At 41.2% G+C, this 12,207-nt stretch overlaps 1 protein-coding gene across 1 annotated transcript; it reads right to left on the bottom strand.

Annotated features, from left to right (window-relative positions):
• Positions 1-1,425: 1,425 nt before the first annotated feature.
• LOC108887081 (lactase/phlorizin hydrolase) lies at positions 1,426-11,078 on the bottom strand. The gene is given in 14 exon segments (XM_051073102.1): positions 1,426-2,098; positions 2,292-2,528; positions 2,624-2,847; positions 3,062-3,193; positions 3,324-3,430; positions 3,643-3,833; positions 4,123-4,321; positions 4,574-4,864; positions 5,031-5,299; positions 5,519-5,609; positions 5,611-7,073; positions 7,299-7,947; positions 8,035-8,818; positions 10,570-11,078. Coding segments are annotated over 14 exon segments (5,373 nt in total). The 3' UTR covers positions 1,426-1,871.
• Positions 11,079-12,207: the final 1,129 nt, after the last annotated feature.

Raw genomic sequence — 12,207 nt, 5'->3', positions numbered from 1 at the left:
GTGTAGTAATGTTTCTTAAGTTTGTTTGTCAGTGCAGATGAAATTGCTATGGACAGAGATGAAGAATACGTGTCTTGAGCGGCCAAAATCAAACATCTAGCTACATCTAGTTTGACATAAGATGAAAATTAAATGTCATGTGAATGAGTTGTTCGGTTTATCTGATGTGATCCTGAGTGTATCCATAACTGTGCTCAAATATATTTGTAAAAACCATTTGCATAGCTGAAGATAGTGGTGAGGTAACTGTGTAAAGCAGATATCAATTGTTTGGTTAATGAGCAACTTACTGTTTTGACTCTGAAGGTATTCAGCATGCTAACTGCAATACAGTGCTTTGGCTTCACTGCATTTTAATGATTAAATTCAAGATTAAGTTGATCCTCTGCATGCATCATATTTTATTTACTGCACATACTGTATCTAATTATTTCTATTTATTTATTTCAGTTTCAGCTCTTCAGTTTCTCAACAGTGTCTTATAGGAATGTGTATAACCCACGGATCAGCAGGCGCAAGTCATCAAATTTTCATGCAAGTTATTCAACTTGACCTAAAAACGTTCCACGAAAACTATGACTGAATATGTTTTCCTCCAGTCTGACTCATACCCCATCCGGACAGACTCTGGGGCTTCAGATTCTGAGCGGACCCCTTGTTGATCAGAGCTGTTGAGGAGCAGGCAGGGGAGAGCATGCAGAACAGACACCCACCGCGAGTTAATGCGTATATCCTGTTGAGAAGGCAGGTCACCCTGGAGACCAGGCGTAGGTATCCTAGCAGGAGAGCAGAGAAGATGCGTTGCTGCCCTGCTAACACCTTTGTCGGGGAAAGGCTCTTTGTGTGGATCGTGTTATTGAGTGGAAAAGACATGCAGGGGCCTGTTTGACTCCTGCACCGCCAGGCTGTGATGGTTTGAGCGACAGGTCACAGGTGAAACAGTGGCAACCAAGAGCCTAGAGGTGTTGGATTGTGTCTTGAAAGTTGATGTTTGAAATCCCCAGAGCGCAAACAAGAAGGTCAAGGGCGAGGATGATGGAAGTTAAAAAAAAAAAAACAAGAAAGAAAAAGAAAACCTCCCTAAACTCCTATTGAGATTCCCTCGAGCAAAATATTTAAATATTTAGATTCAGAATTAACTAGACTGATGTATCCACAAGATATCAGTGTCCCTCATCAGGATCTTGAATATAGTTCCTTTAATCAAAATGGTACCAAAAGAGCGAATTGTAGCATGTAGTGTGAGTGTAGTTCACAGTGAAAGTTCACCCTATTTCACAATACAATCTCTTATTTCTTAATTGATTTACCTTATTCACTTCATACCCTTACTTAGCCTTAGCTTTCATTTCACTTGAATATTAATATTGAGCAACTGTTAAACTGCTAAATACCAGAGGAACAGAATCAGAGCCAGTGCACAGTTAGAAAATGATTTAATGGCGCCATCCAGAGGTCATTTATTGATACTGACACAAGCATCTGAAATCAGCACAGGCACAGTCATCACTTCACAAAATAAATATTGGAAACAGTGAAGCTGCAACAACAGAAACTGCTGTAATGAAATGAGGAATGGAGTGACTGCAAATATTGACTTTAAAGCATTATAACCACACTCATTCATTATTGTAACATGTATGTAGCTTACATAGTGGGCGACTTTCATTCTGAGGAGTTTTTGTAAGGAATACCATACTGATTTTCACTTTCTTTTTTATTTTTGTCACATATGTGGTCTTTCAGTTAGGCAACCATGCATTTATCAGCAACCCAGGTGCATATCTGGACCCTGATCTGGACCTGGTCAAGCAGCCAAAAACTGATATATCACACTTCACTTTTATTAAAGGAGATCTCCAAAACTTTGCTCACATTCTCTCCATCTTAACAGATTCCACAGCTGCTCTCTTTAACTTCTTTTTTGTATTCAAGAGCCGATACACAACAAAGACAATCCCGAGTACGCTTGTGAGAAGAAATGCAAAGATGACGTAAAGCGCTACTTCAGCATCTTGTGGTGAAAGCTCCAGACCCAAGAAGTCCACCATGTTCAGAGGCAGAACTGGGGCAGTAGTCACAATAGGTGTGCTTGTAGCTGCAAGAGAGGGCCAAGAAGCAAGCAAAACTTTATTAATACTCCTGTGGTTAACATAATATTTGCATTTAGATGAGCATCAGTTTAAAAATGTAATGTTAAAATATAAAAATGTATTTGTTCTCAAGTATATTGCAAGTATATTTTGCAGTGGTACAATCTAGAGAATCTAGAGGACTTAGCATTACATTACCTTCTGGTTCAGGGTTCAAACACTCATGGGGCCCAAGGGCTGGATCTGGGAAGCCATTGCAGGTGATGATGGAGGCGTAGCGAGAGGCTGAGTTTTTTGGGATGCGAGGAAGCGTGGGGTTGGAACGGTTCACAAAGAAAAGCCCAAATCGCTCCGAGTAGCCAGCAGCCCACTCAAAGTTGTCCATCAATGACCAGGCTGTGTAGCCTCTCAGGTCGACTCCATCCAAAACATGGGCTGAAAGAAAACAATAATAATGATTACATTTAATGTGGCTTTTTTATTGTCCAAATTCTCCTTTAAATCTGTCAAGTATGTATTTACTATGGTACCTTTCAGGGCCTGGTTAATGTAGTTCTCATAATAGTGTGTTCTGTGGATGTCATTCAAGTCCACTGCTCCTCTTTCTGAGATCCCATTCTCTGTGACATATACAGGTGGATTTCCGTATTCATCCTTGATGAACTTGAGGATTTTCCTGAATCCAAAGGGAGTGATCTTCAGCCAGAAGGAGCCAGATTCAATCCAGGTGCGGTCATGTGTGGTTCCAGTTCCCCTGGATAATGGATTGGACATTCTCTCAGCATTAAATGTGGCACATTTATTTTGGCATCTGCTGCATGTGGTTAAAGTAGGCAAGTGGACAAAGTGTGCCATTTATTTTTTGGTTTCATCTCCTCTTGTGTCACCAATTGTCTGCTCTTGTACTGAGGTACAAAAAAAGAAACCATCAAACATTATCAAGGTGTCGTTTCTTAATTCAAGCTTACCTGTCACCTTCATAATCCTGCTGATTTCCCAAATCAACAGGGAATGAAAGAACCGTGGTGTAATGGTTGAAGCCAAAGTAATCGTGAGTCCCATTGATCCTCTTGATTTCCTCAGGAGTAAACTCCGGAAGGCTATATTAGAAAGAAGCCTATATTAAATCAAAAGATATCTGCCACTTACAGTGCATACTTCCAAGAAATAAACAAAATCAGTGGTGGAAGTTTGAGGAGGGCATGACAAATTCAAAAGTCTTTAATTTACCGTGACTTAGGGAGACCTGCAGCAAGGCTTCTTTTGCGAATGATTGTTTTCATTAAGTGAGGATAATCACCATTGAAGATGGGATGGGCAAACCAGCCAATGAAGAACTGCAAAAAAAATCATATGTTATATGATTATTATAAGTTAACCTGCTATGGAGACCAGATGTGCGGGGAAATATAATACATCCTAGAAGGTTCCATCAAAAAGCAGCTTAGTAGACTTGCTTTTTCTGAGTTTTAATTTGCCTGAAACTGTCTTATCTTTAAAAAAAAACAGTGCAAAGCGGAAAACTCTTCTGATGTTTACATCTGTCTACCTGCAGGTAGCGCTTGGCTGCATCCACGTCCTCCTGCTTGTATGGGCTCCGCGGCTCCACCCAATCCGAATTAATGGTAATGGAGATGAGGCCACCCTGTGTTGCACGGTACTTGTCATTGTAGAGGTGCCAAGCTTCAGCATGGGCCTTGATCAGGTTGTGAGCTGCAATATACTGCTTACCCACAATGCCTGAAACATTTGAGGCATTATTAAGAGTGCCTTAAGCATCATACAGCGTAAGGTTTTAAAATACAGGACATTTACAACCAATAGACCAGGGTATGTTTCTGTGGCTTAGAAATTCTTAATTGGATTTACAAGTCAAGCAAAAACACTATTCTCACAAATGGTGGCTCGGGTGCACTGATAAAATTATTAATATTTTTTAAACTTATAATACCAATCCAGACAAAAAAATCTATACTGTAAGATAAAAAGTGGTTATAGGAAGTACTTCAAAAGCATGTTGTTTGATTACCTGGCGCAAAAGTACCATATCCGTAACCAAGGTTGGCTACAATGTAGGGTTCATTTAGAGTGATCCAGAACTTCACTCTACTTCCAAGTCGGCTGAATAAAACATCGGCATAATCTCTAAACCTGTGTACAATGGTTTCATTCTCCCAGCCTCCCACTTTCTGTAGAGCCAGGGGAAGGTCCCAGTGGTATAGGGTGACCTGAAAAAAAGAGGAAAGACAATGTTCTCTGTAATGAAGTACACTTTTCTCACAAGTGTTTTTTTTTCCTTTGGGACAAAATTGTATTTTGTCAAGGCGACAATAATTGTAAGCAGCATGCACTGACAACAGTTCTGATACTACTACTAACAGCAATCAAACTCAGAAACGTCAAAGTCCTAAACATGACAATCATTGCTGATTATAATATCTAATGGTACCCTAACCAGTAATATCAACAATGCTGCTTACCTGTGGTTGAATATTAGCAGCCTCCAAGGCATCTAGTAACCTATGGTAGTAGTTCAGCCCAGCTTCATTGATGTGGTTGTTGGTGCCATCGGGAAGCACCCTGGGCCACGATACGGAGAAGCGGTAGTGGGATACCTTCAACCTCTTCAGCACCTCCACATCCTTGTCAATCTTATTGTAACTATCACAGGCAATATCAGCGTTGTCACTGTTGGAGACTCTGAGAGGAGTATGGGCAAACTTGTCCCAGATACTCAAACCCTTTCCATGGGCTCTCCAACTTCCTTCAATCTGAAATGCAAGAAAAGTAGCATTATGGTACGAGACTTGGTAAACCCTGTCCATCCTAGAGCAGGACTGACAGTTGGCTCAAAAGTGAATACAATTATAAGAAATATTTTAACACTTCACCATGTCAATGTGAAGTCATCTCTGCCAATGTGCTGGCATTGCATACCTGGTAAGCAGCACTGGCAGTGCTCCACTTAAAGGTTTTAGGGAACTGTCCATAAAGCGTCTTCTCATCATCTGGTAATGGGAAGCCATTGTCCCTCATGACCTGGTAATAATAGTGCGCTGAGCGTTTGGGTGTTCTTGGTCGGTTTGGATTGGCAAAGTCCACATGATGCAGCCCAAATCCAACTTTGTATCCATTAAGCCACTCAAATGAATCCATAAGAGATGTTGCTGTGTATCCTTTCACCTTCACACCATCAAGATTATGAGCTGCGTATAGTAGGAGCAACGTAATTAGCAATAGAAAAACTGTTGATATTTGTCAACAAGCGGTTATTAAGTGTACAACATACTATAAATGCGTGTCATCTAATTTAAGAGAACCACCAGAAAGTGACATGTCAGCTATATTTTAGCTTCATAATGCTAGATTATGTGACCTAACAAACTGTATTGTCTAAAAATCTAGTAACCAGTGTGCGCACTCACCTTTTAAAGCCTCATCAACATACGTTTTGTAGTAAAATACTCTGTCTGTGTCGTCAACTGTGGTCTTAGTGTCTGTCGCTACTCCATTCTCCAGTAATGTAAATCTCTGGATCTCCGTACTCTACTTTGATCCAGTTGAGGAGTCTTCTCAGGCCCCATGCGACAGCTCTCTGGTTACTGATCGCAGTAGTTGGGGAATCACCTTCCTCTGCTTCTGACAAATCTTTGTCATATTGATAAGATTGTGGGGTAAGCTGAGCTGTAACATGGCTCACTATCTTTGTAGTGTAATGATTTACACCGAACATGTCAGCAGTTCCCTTGATAAAGCTCTTTTCTTCTTCAGTGAAGGAAGGTAGTCTTGATTCTGAAAGACCTTGCAGTTCACTTTTGTTTCCAACTTGCCACTTCATTGCATCTGGATAGTCACCATTCTTGAAAATAGGGTGTGCAAACCAGCCCAATTGGAACTGCAGAGCACGGTCAGCAGCCATCACTTCTCTGGGAACATTAACATCTTTAGGTTCAATCCAATCAGCATTGAGGGCAATGGATACTAAGCCACCTTGAGCTTTGCGATACTTATCATCATATGTGTGGTAGGCCTTGGCGTGAGCTTTTATCAGGTTGTGTGCAACTCTGTATGGTGCAATTCCTGGATTTTTAATATTTGGTGGAATCTGTCCAAGTCCATATCCTGACCATGCAATTGTTTGAGGCTGGTTGAAGGTCATCCAAAATTTCACTCTGTCTCCAAAAGTGGCAAAGCAGAAGTCACAAAAGTCATTAAAAATGTCAATCATGTCTACATTGTCCCATCCACTGAGGTTCTGCAAAGCTTGAGGGAGGTCCCAATGATAGAGTGTCACCATGGGGGTAATGTTATGTGCTACGAGGCCATCAATGAGACGATTGTAGTAGTCAACACCTTTCTGGTTCAGAGAGGAGCGTCGACCATCAGGAAAGATCCTGGACCAGGACAGAGAGAATCGGTATGACTTCACCCTCAGAGCTCGCAGCATGTAGAAATCTTCATCAAGTCTATGGTAGCTGTCACAGGCCACATTTCCATTGGGGTTCCCAGGAATACTGCCAGGTTTCTGGGTGAATGTATCCCAGACACTGGGCCCTTTCCCATCTGCATTCCAGCCACCTTCAATCTGATAAGCTGACGATGATACTCCCCAGCTGAAGCCTTGTGGGAAGGTACCATAGTGGTAGAGTTTTCTCTGAAAATTGGTTTGCGATGAAAATTTCCTCCAGACATCCTTGGCTTGTGATGGGACGGTTGAAGGTGGCATCGGGGGAACTTTATTTGACTTCATGTTTTTCAGTTCTGGTGCATAAATGACCTGGTTTTTGGAAGCAAAGCCATTCTTTTCAATAACCTGAGAGTAAAAGTAGGCAGACTGCTTTGGAGTTCTGGGTCTGTCAGGCAAATCAAAGTTGACATGGTGGAGCCCAAATCGTTCATTGTAGCCTTGTGGACCCTCAAAACCATCCATGAGTGACTGGACAGTATACCGCTGCACATTTACCCCATCCCAATGTATAGCTGTTGAGAGAATAAAAACATAAAGCCACTAAACCTCATTTACCACAACCCTCTGACAGTGTTGGAACAGTTTAGAAGTAGGAAAAAACAATAATCTGGTATTTACTGGGTTCAGAACAAAAACTCAATACTTTGTATTTAATTTACCCATGATCTCTGCAAACTGTATCTAAGATGTTGATTTAAAAAAAAAAAAAACAGTGTTGACAATGGTGCACAGCATACCTTTCAGAGCCTCATTGATGTAACTCCTCATGTACTCTATTCTGCTGGTGTCACTGAGAGTGTTCCCACTGTACTCAGTAGGCATCCCGTTCCCAGTTATGTGGATAGGCACTTTGCTAACATTCAAGTATTCTGTAGAAATGTAATTAAGAAGCCTTCGGAGACCCCATGGTGCTGAATATATCCAGTCTGAAGCTGTAGAGGACCACGATGGGTCCACATGTGTCTGGAAGTCACCAACCCCCTGAGGACCAGGGGTGCATCCACCATTACTGTTGCTCACCAGCCGGGAAGTGTAGTGGTTTAATCCTAAAAAGTCAGCTGTTCCATGTATCCTCTTTCTCTCTTCAGGAGTGAAAACTGGAAGTCTTGCAGGCTCAGAGGAGGGACACACTCTTCTTTTCTCTTCAATCTGAGTCTTTAGTGTTGCAGGATAATCTCCATCTACAAATATGGGGTGTGCAAACCAGCCCAGCATGAACTGCAAGTAGCGATCTGCAGCTGCTATGTCTTCAGGTCTGGAGGCGTTCATGGGCTCAGCCCAGTCAGAGTTCAATGCAATGCCCACTTTCCCTCCTTGTTTCATCCTGTACTTGTCATTGTAGACATGCCAGGCCTCAGCATGGGACTTGAGCATATTGTGAGTGACCTGAAAAGGCAAAACAACTGATAAGGTAAGTACATCATGACAATTAAACAGTGTATATTTACATTAGATTAATGATATTACCCTCACCTGATAGGAGGCAACCACATAATCCTTTATGCCAGGGGCATGCTCACCAGTGCCATAGCCAGCATGGCTCACCACCCAGGGGCTACTGAATGTGTTCCAGGTCTTGACCCTGTCTCCAAACCTGGAGAAACAGAAGTCTGCGTAATCCTTGAACGCTTCAACAATGGAGGTGTTTGTCCATCCACCATAGTTCTGCAGTGCCTGAGGCAGATCCCAGTGGTAGAGAGTGGCAACAGGTTGTATGCCAGATTCAATGAGAGCGTTGATTAGCTTGTCATAGTAGAGAGCTCCTTTCTCTGATTGGCTGCCTCGGTGGCCAGAGGGGAAAATACGGGCCCAAGAGATGGAAAACTGATACGTGTTGACATGAAGACCTCGCAGGAGGTAGACATCATAATCCACCTTGTGGAAACTGTCACAAGCCAGATCAGCTGTCTGATTCTCAAAGGCCAGGCCTTGGTGACCAAAGTGGTCCCAAATGGTCTCTCCCTTCCCACCCTCTGACCAGCCACCTTCAACCTTAAAAGACTCACTGGAGGTGGCCCACTGGAAGTCAGCAGGGAAGGAGTCATTCAGGAAAGCATCTCGCTCAGATGAGGTCATGGTGGCAAAATTGCTCCAAGTTTTGTAGTAGGTCATGGAACATGATGATGTTAGAGGTTCATTTCTTTTGTTGGTGTCATCGCTTTGATGTGGTTGTATAAGATAAAGAGAAAAATGTGTTGAAAATGAATTTAGATGGGAATACTTGAGGAGAAATCCAACAAATATTCTTGGCATAGGACTGGTAATAAACAGTTAACACATGTTGTACACACATACATTTTCACAAGGGTGGGTCAAGGCATATCATAGATTACATTTTTCATTTTCTATATGAACTATAGTACCTTTTTGGGATAGAATCAGATGAACGTAACATATCCACCATGTCAAACCCAAGAACATTTTGATCGGCATTGCTCAGCACTGTAAAAGTATAATAAGAAAACATTACATATATCATCTCTCATGTGCATGTGACCTTCATTGTTATAAAATTATTTCAGAATCCTTAAAACCTTGATGCATTTTTTACCCAACCTGATGTAATTGTAGACAATTGCAGAAGTGCAGTCAATAAAATAATGTCTGAATTACAACGTCACATCATTTACATAATCACATTACATCAGATTAGTTTTATTTTTGACAGGAAGGCAAATAACTTTTACCTTTTATTATTTTGGTATCTGATAGGAATTGATACGGAGGACAGTCATTCATGTTCACCTCATAAAAGAGAACTGGTTTCTTTCCACAGTTTCCCTACAAGAAAACAGAAACATTTGGAACTCATGCATGTAACACAATATCCAGACTAAGACAGTAAGGCCTTAAACATTTATTATGTATAGGACTGAATAATGTTAATTGCTACATACCATGACACTTTGCAGTTCTTCAGCCAGGTTTTGCTCAATGGTGCAGTCATATTGAACTTTAATAGACAGGAAATCTAAATATTTCTGAAACAGAGATGCATATGTGAGTGTAGTGTGGTGAGGAAAAATATTACCTTTCACCTCACACAAATGAAATTAACTTCACATGTTTATCAAACAGCTGTATCTATTAGGAAAACCTATTAGTATGACTGATGAACACAATTCTTTCTTTTATTCTTTTATCAGTGTGCTTATAGACTTAGACAGACTTTATTGTCTGTCTGTCTTTATTGCTAATATTTTATGTGGCTGTTTGAACTTACCAGTTGTTGAGTGTCACAGATGATTTGGGTTTTACTGCCCTTTACTCCAACTGACACTCGTCCATCTGTAACAAATTATATTTCAGTTCAGTTATTGCAGTAATTTACTTTCCCTCTCCTATGATACAGAGTTCACGTTCTCCTCTCCCCTGCATTACCCCATTCTCCTTATCATGTCCTTTGGCACATAAAGTAAATAGATATGAAATCCATTATCTCATCAAGCACTGCCATAATCACTTTGCATCTAATGCAGCTGGACAACTACAGTACAGCAGAGGATAAAAAAAGAACTACCAAGATATGATCATCTGTCAAAGTAACTCTGACTGTACTTTATTGGTGTATAAATATCTATAAACCTAGAAAAACTTTCCATAAACTTTTGCCACTGCATCTGTATTTTGTGCTTTATGAGAATTTAAAAAAAACTGATGATAACCTCTGAATTAAGATCACATTAGTTTCAAAGATACTGAATAAATCAAGTAAAGTCTGCTGGAAATGTGCCGAAACTGTTGTGCAAGACATCTCCATCTCTCCAGCCATACATGTTTTTTGCATTTGAAGAAGATCAGAGAGAAAAACAAGGACTCAAGAGGTTAAAAAAGAACGTATTAGCATGCTTCAGTTTTTGAATTTTGGCTAGATATTCCTCTTTTTTCTAAGTATGTTTTTACCATTCTATACAAGCTACATGTTTTAAACAAGATGTCATTAAGTTCAGCTTTCCAGTTATATTATCGAAACTCAGCACATAGTGCAGTGAAATATTGATCTCCTACCTCTCCCAGGAAACAGCTGGTGGTAACGGTCGATAGACTGTGGTGTGTGCATCAAGAGCATTTTGCAGCTCAGCACCCTTCAGCTCATCCAAGCCACTCAGGGTCACCCAGGAGTCTCCCAGCTCTCCAAACTCCTCAAACACAAACTCTGCATACTGCTGAAACATGTCCACCAGCCCCTGGTTCTCCCAGCCTCCATACTTTGATCTCAGAACCTCTGGTACAGTGGAGCCATGAAGAACAACCAGAGGCTGAAGGCCCACCTCCAGCAGCTGTCCCAGCAGGGTCTGGTAACAGGTAACCACAGCTCGTTGAGGCTGGCTGGGGAGGCCTGTAGGTAGAAGTTGAGCCCATGATAGCGGCACTTTGAAGTGGGTCACCCCTCTGCTGTGGAGGTACTCAAAGTACTGTCTAGAGCCAGGAGGTATGGGGTGACTGCAGTCAAAGGCATCCAGTAATGTCCCTCCAGGTGGTTTTCCATTCAGGCTTTTCACCTGTTCGTTGGTCATGGGACCTGCAAGAAACATGGCCTGGTGTTGATCGTCATGTTTCTGACACATGCACCCACACAGAGTTATCAAACACAGAGAGAGAAGTTTCCCCAGTAACAACATGTTGTCGGAGTCAGGGGAAGTGATTGAGCCCTTGGTTAACAAACCTTTTATAGTTGTCCTGTTTACAAGCTTGGACTCTCAGTCTGACAGGAGTTTCATAACACTCACTACTGTATGCTGGGGTCTGTCATGCTTTATGATGTGTTTGGTAAGAGTGGTCACAGCCTTGAATGCTTCTGATAAAATACGAAGGGTCAAACAGGAGGCAGAGGAGATTTGTCATGAAAGGTAACAAATATCAGTGTAGGGGTCAAGGAGAAAACACTAGTTAACGGCTTTAGTAGCTGCTGTGTTTTGACTTTGATTAGATTACATCAAAGTGTGGCAAAAATATTGTTTACCTTTTTATATAGTTTACACTTTATTACAGTAAATATTTGCATTGCATTTTTGCACTATATGAATGCAACACAAATATCAATAATACTGCATTGCAAAAACTTAAGGGAAAGCACACCGTTAAAATGGGGGTGGGGGCGTGGGGGTCAGGGTTCAGTCGTTCACGGGGCCCAGGGGCTGGGTTTGGGAGGTCACTGCGGGTAAAGATTGTTATCTCAACAACTATGCAGGAGTCAGCTGTTAACACTGTTGATGATTTTAAGCACTTGCGCTACAGTTACTCAATATTTATGGCAGTACTGGAGTAGAATAGTAGTTTCCGACGGTGCTGCAGGACTAAGCATGGATTTAGATTGTTCTATATTCTGACACAATTAAAATTATTTTTCTAAGAGGTGAAACTTCACAGGAGGTTTTTGTAGTTCTGAACTAAAAGCCAATTAACCTATTAACTATTCTGAATGTTAACATTTACCAACTGTCAACAGCCTAACCCTACTGTGATGCCTTGCTTATCTCTATGTTTATGTCAAGGCAAACTATGTTGTCTGTAAACTTTATTGGCCTTTATTAATGATTAGACACAAGTGGTAGAACCAGACACCACACACACACACACGAGTTGATTAAAGTGCTTTACTAAGGCTAAACACTGATGACAGAATTATTTTTAAATAGACTGTTG

The sequence above is a fragment of the Lates calcarifer genome, linkage group LG1 (assembly GCF_001640805.2).
Source record: "Lates calcarifer isolate ASB-BC8 linkage group LG1, TLL_Latcal_v3, whole genome shotgun sequence".
NCBI lineage: Eukaryota > Metazoa > Chordata > Actinopteri > Centropomidae > Lates > Lates calcarifer.
Note: the sequence above shows the minus strand (reverse complement) of the source record. Positions and strands in the feature narration are given on the sequence as shown.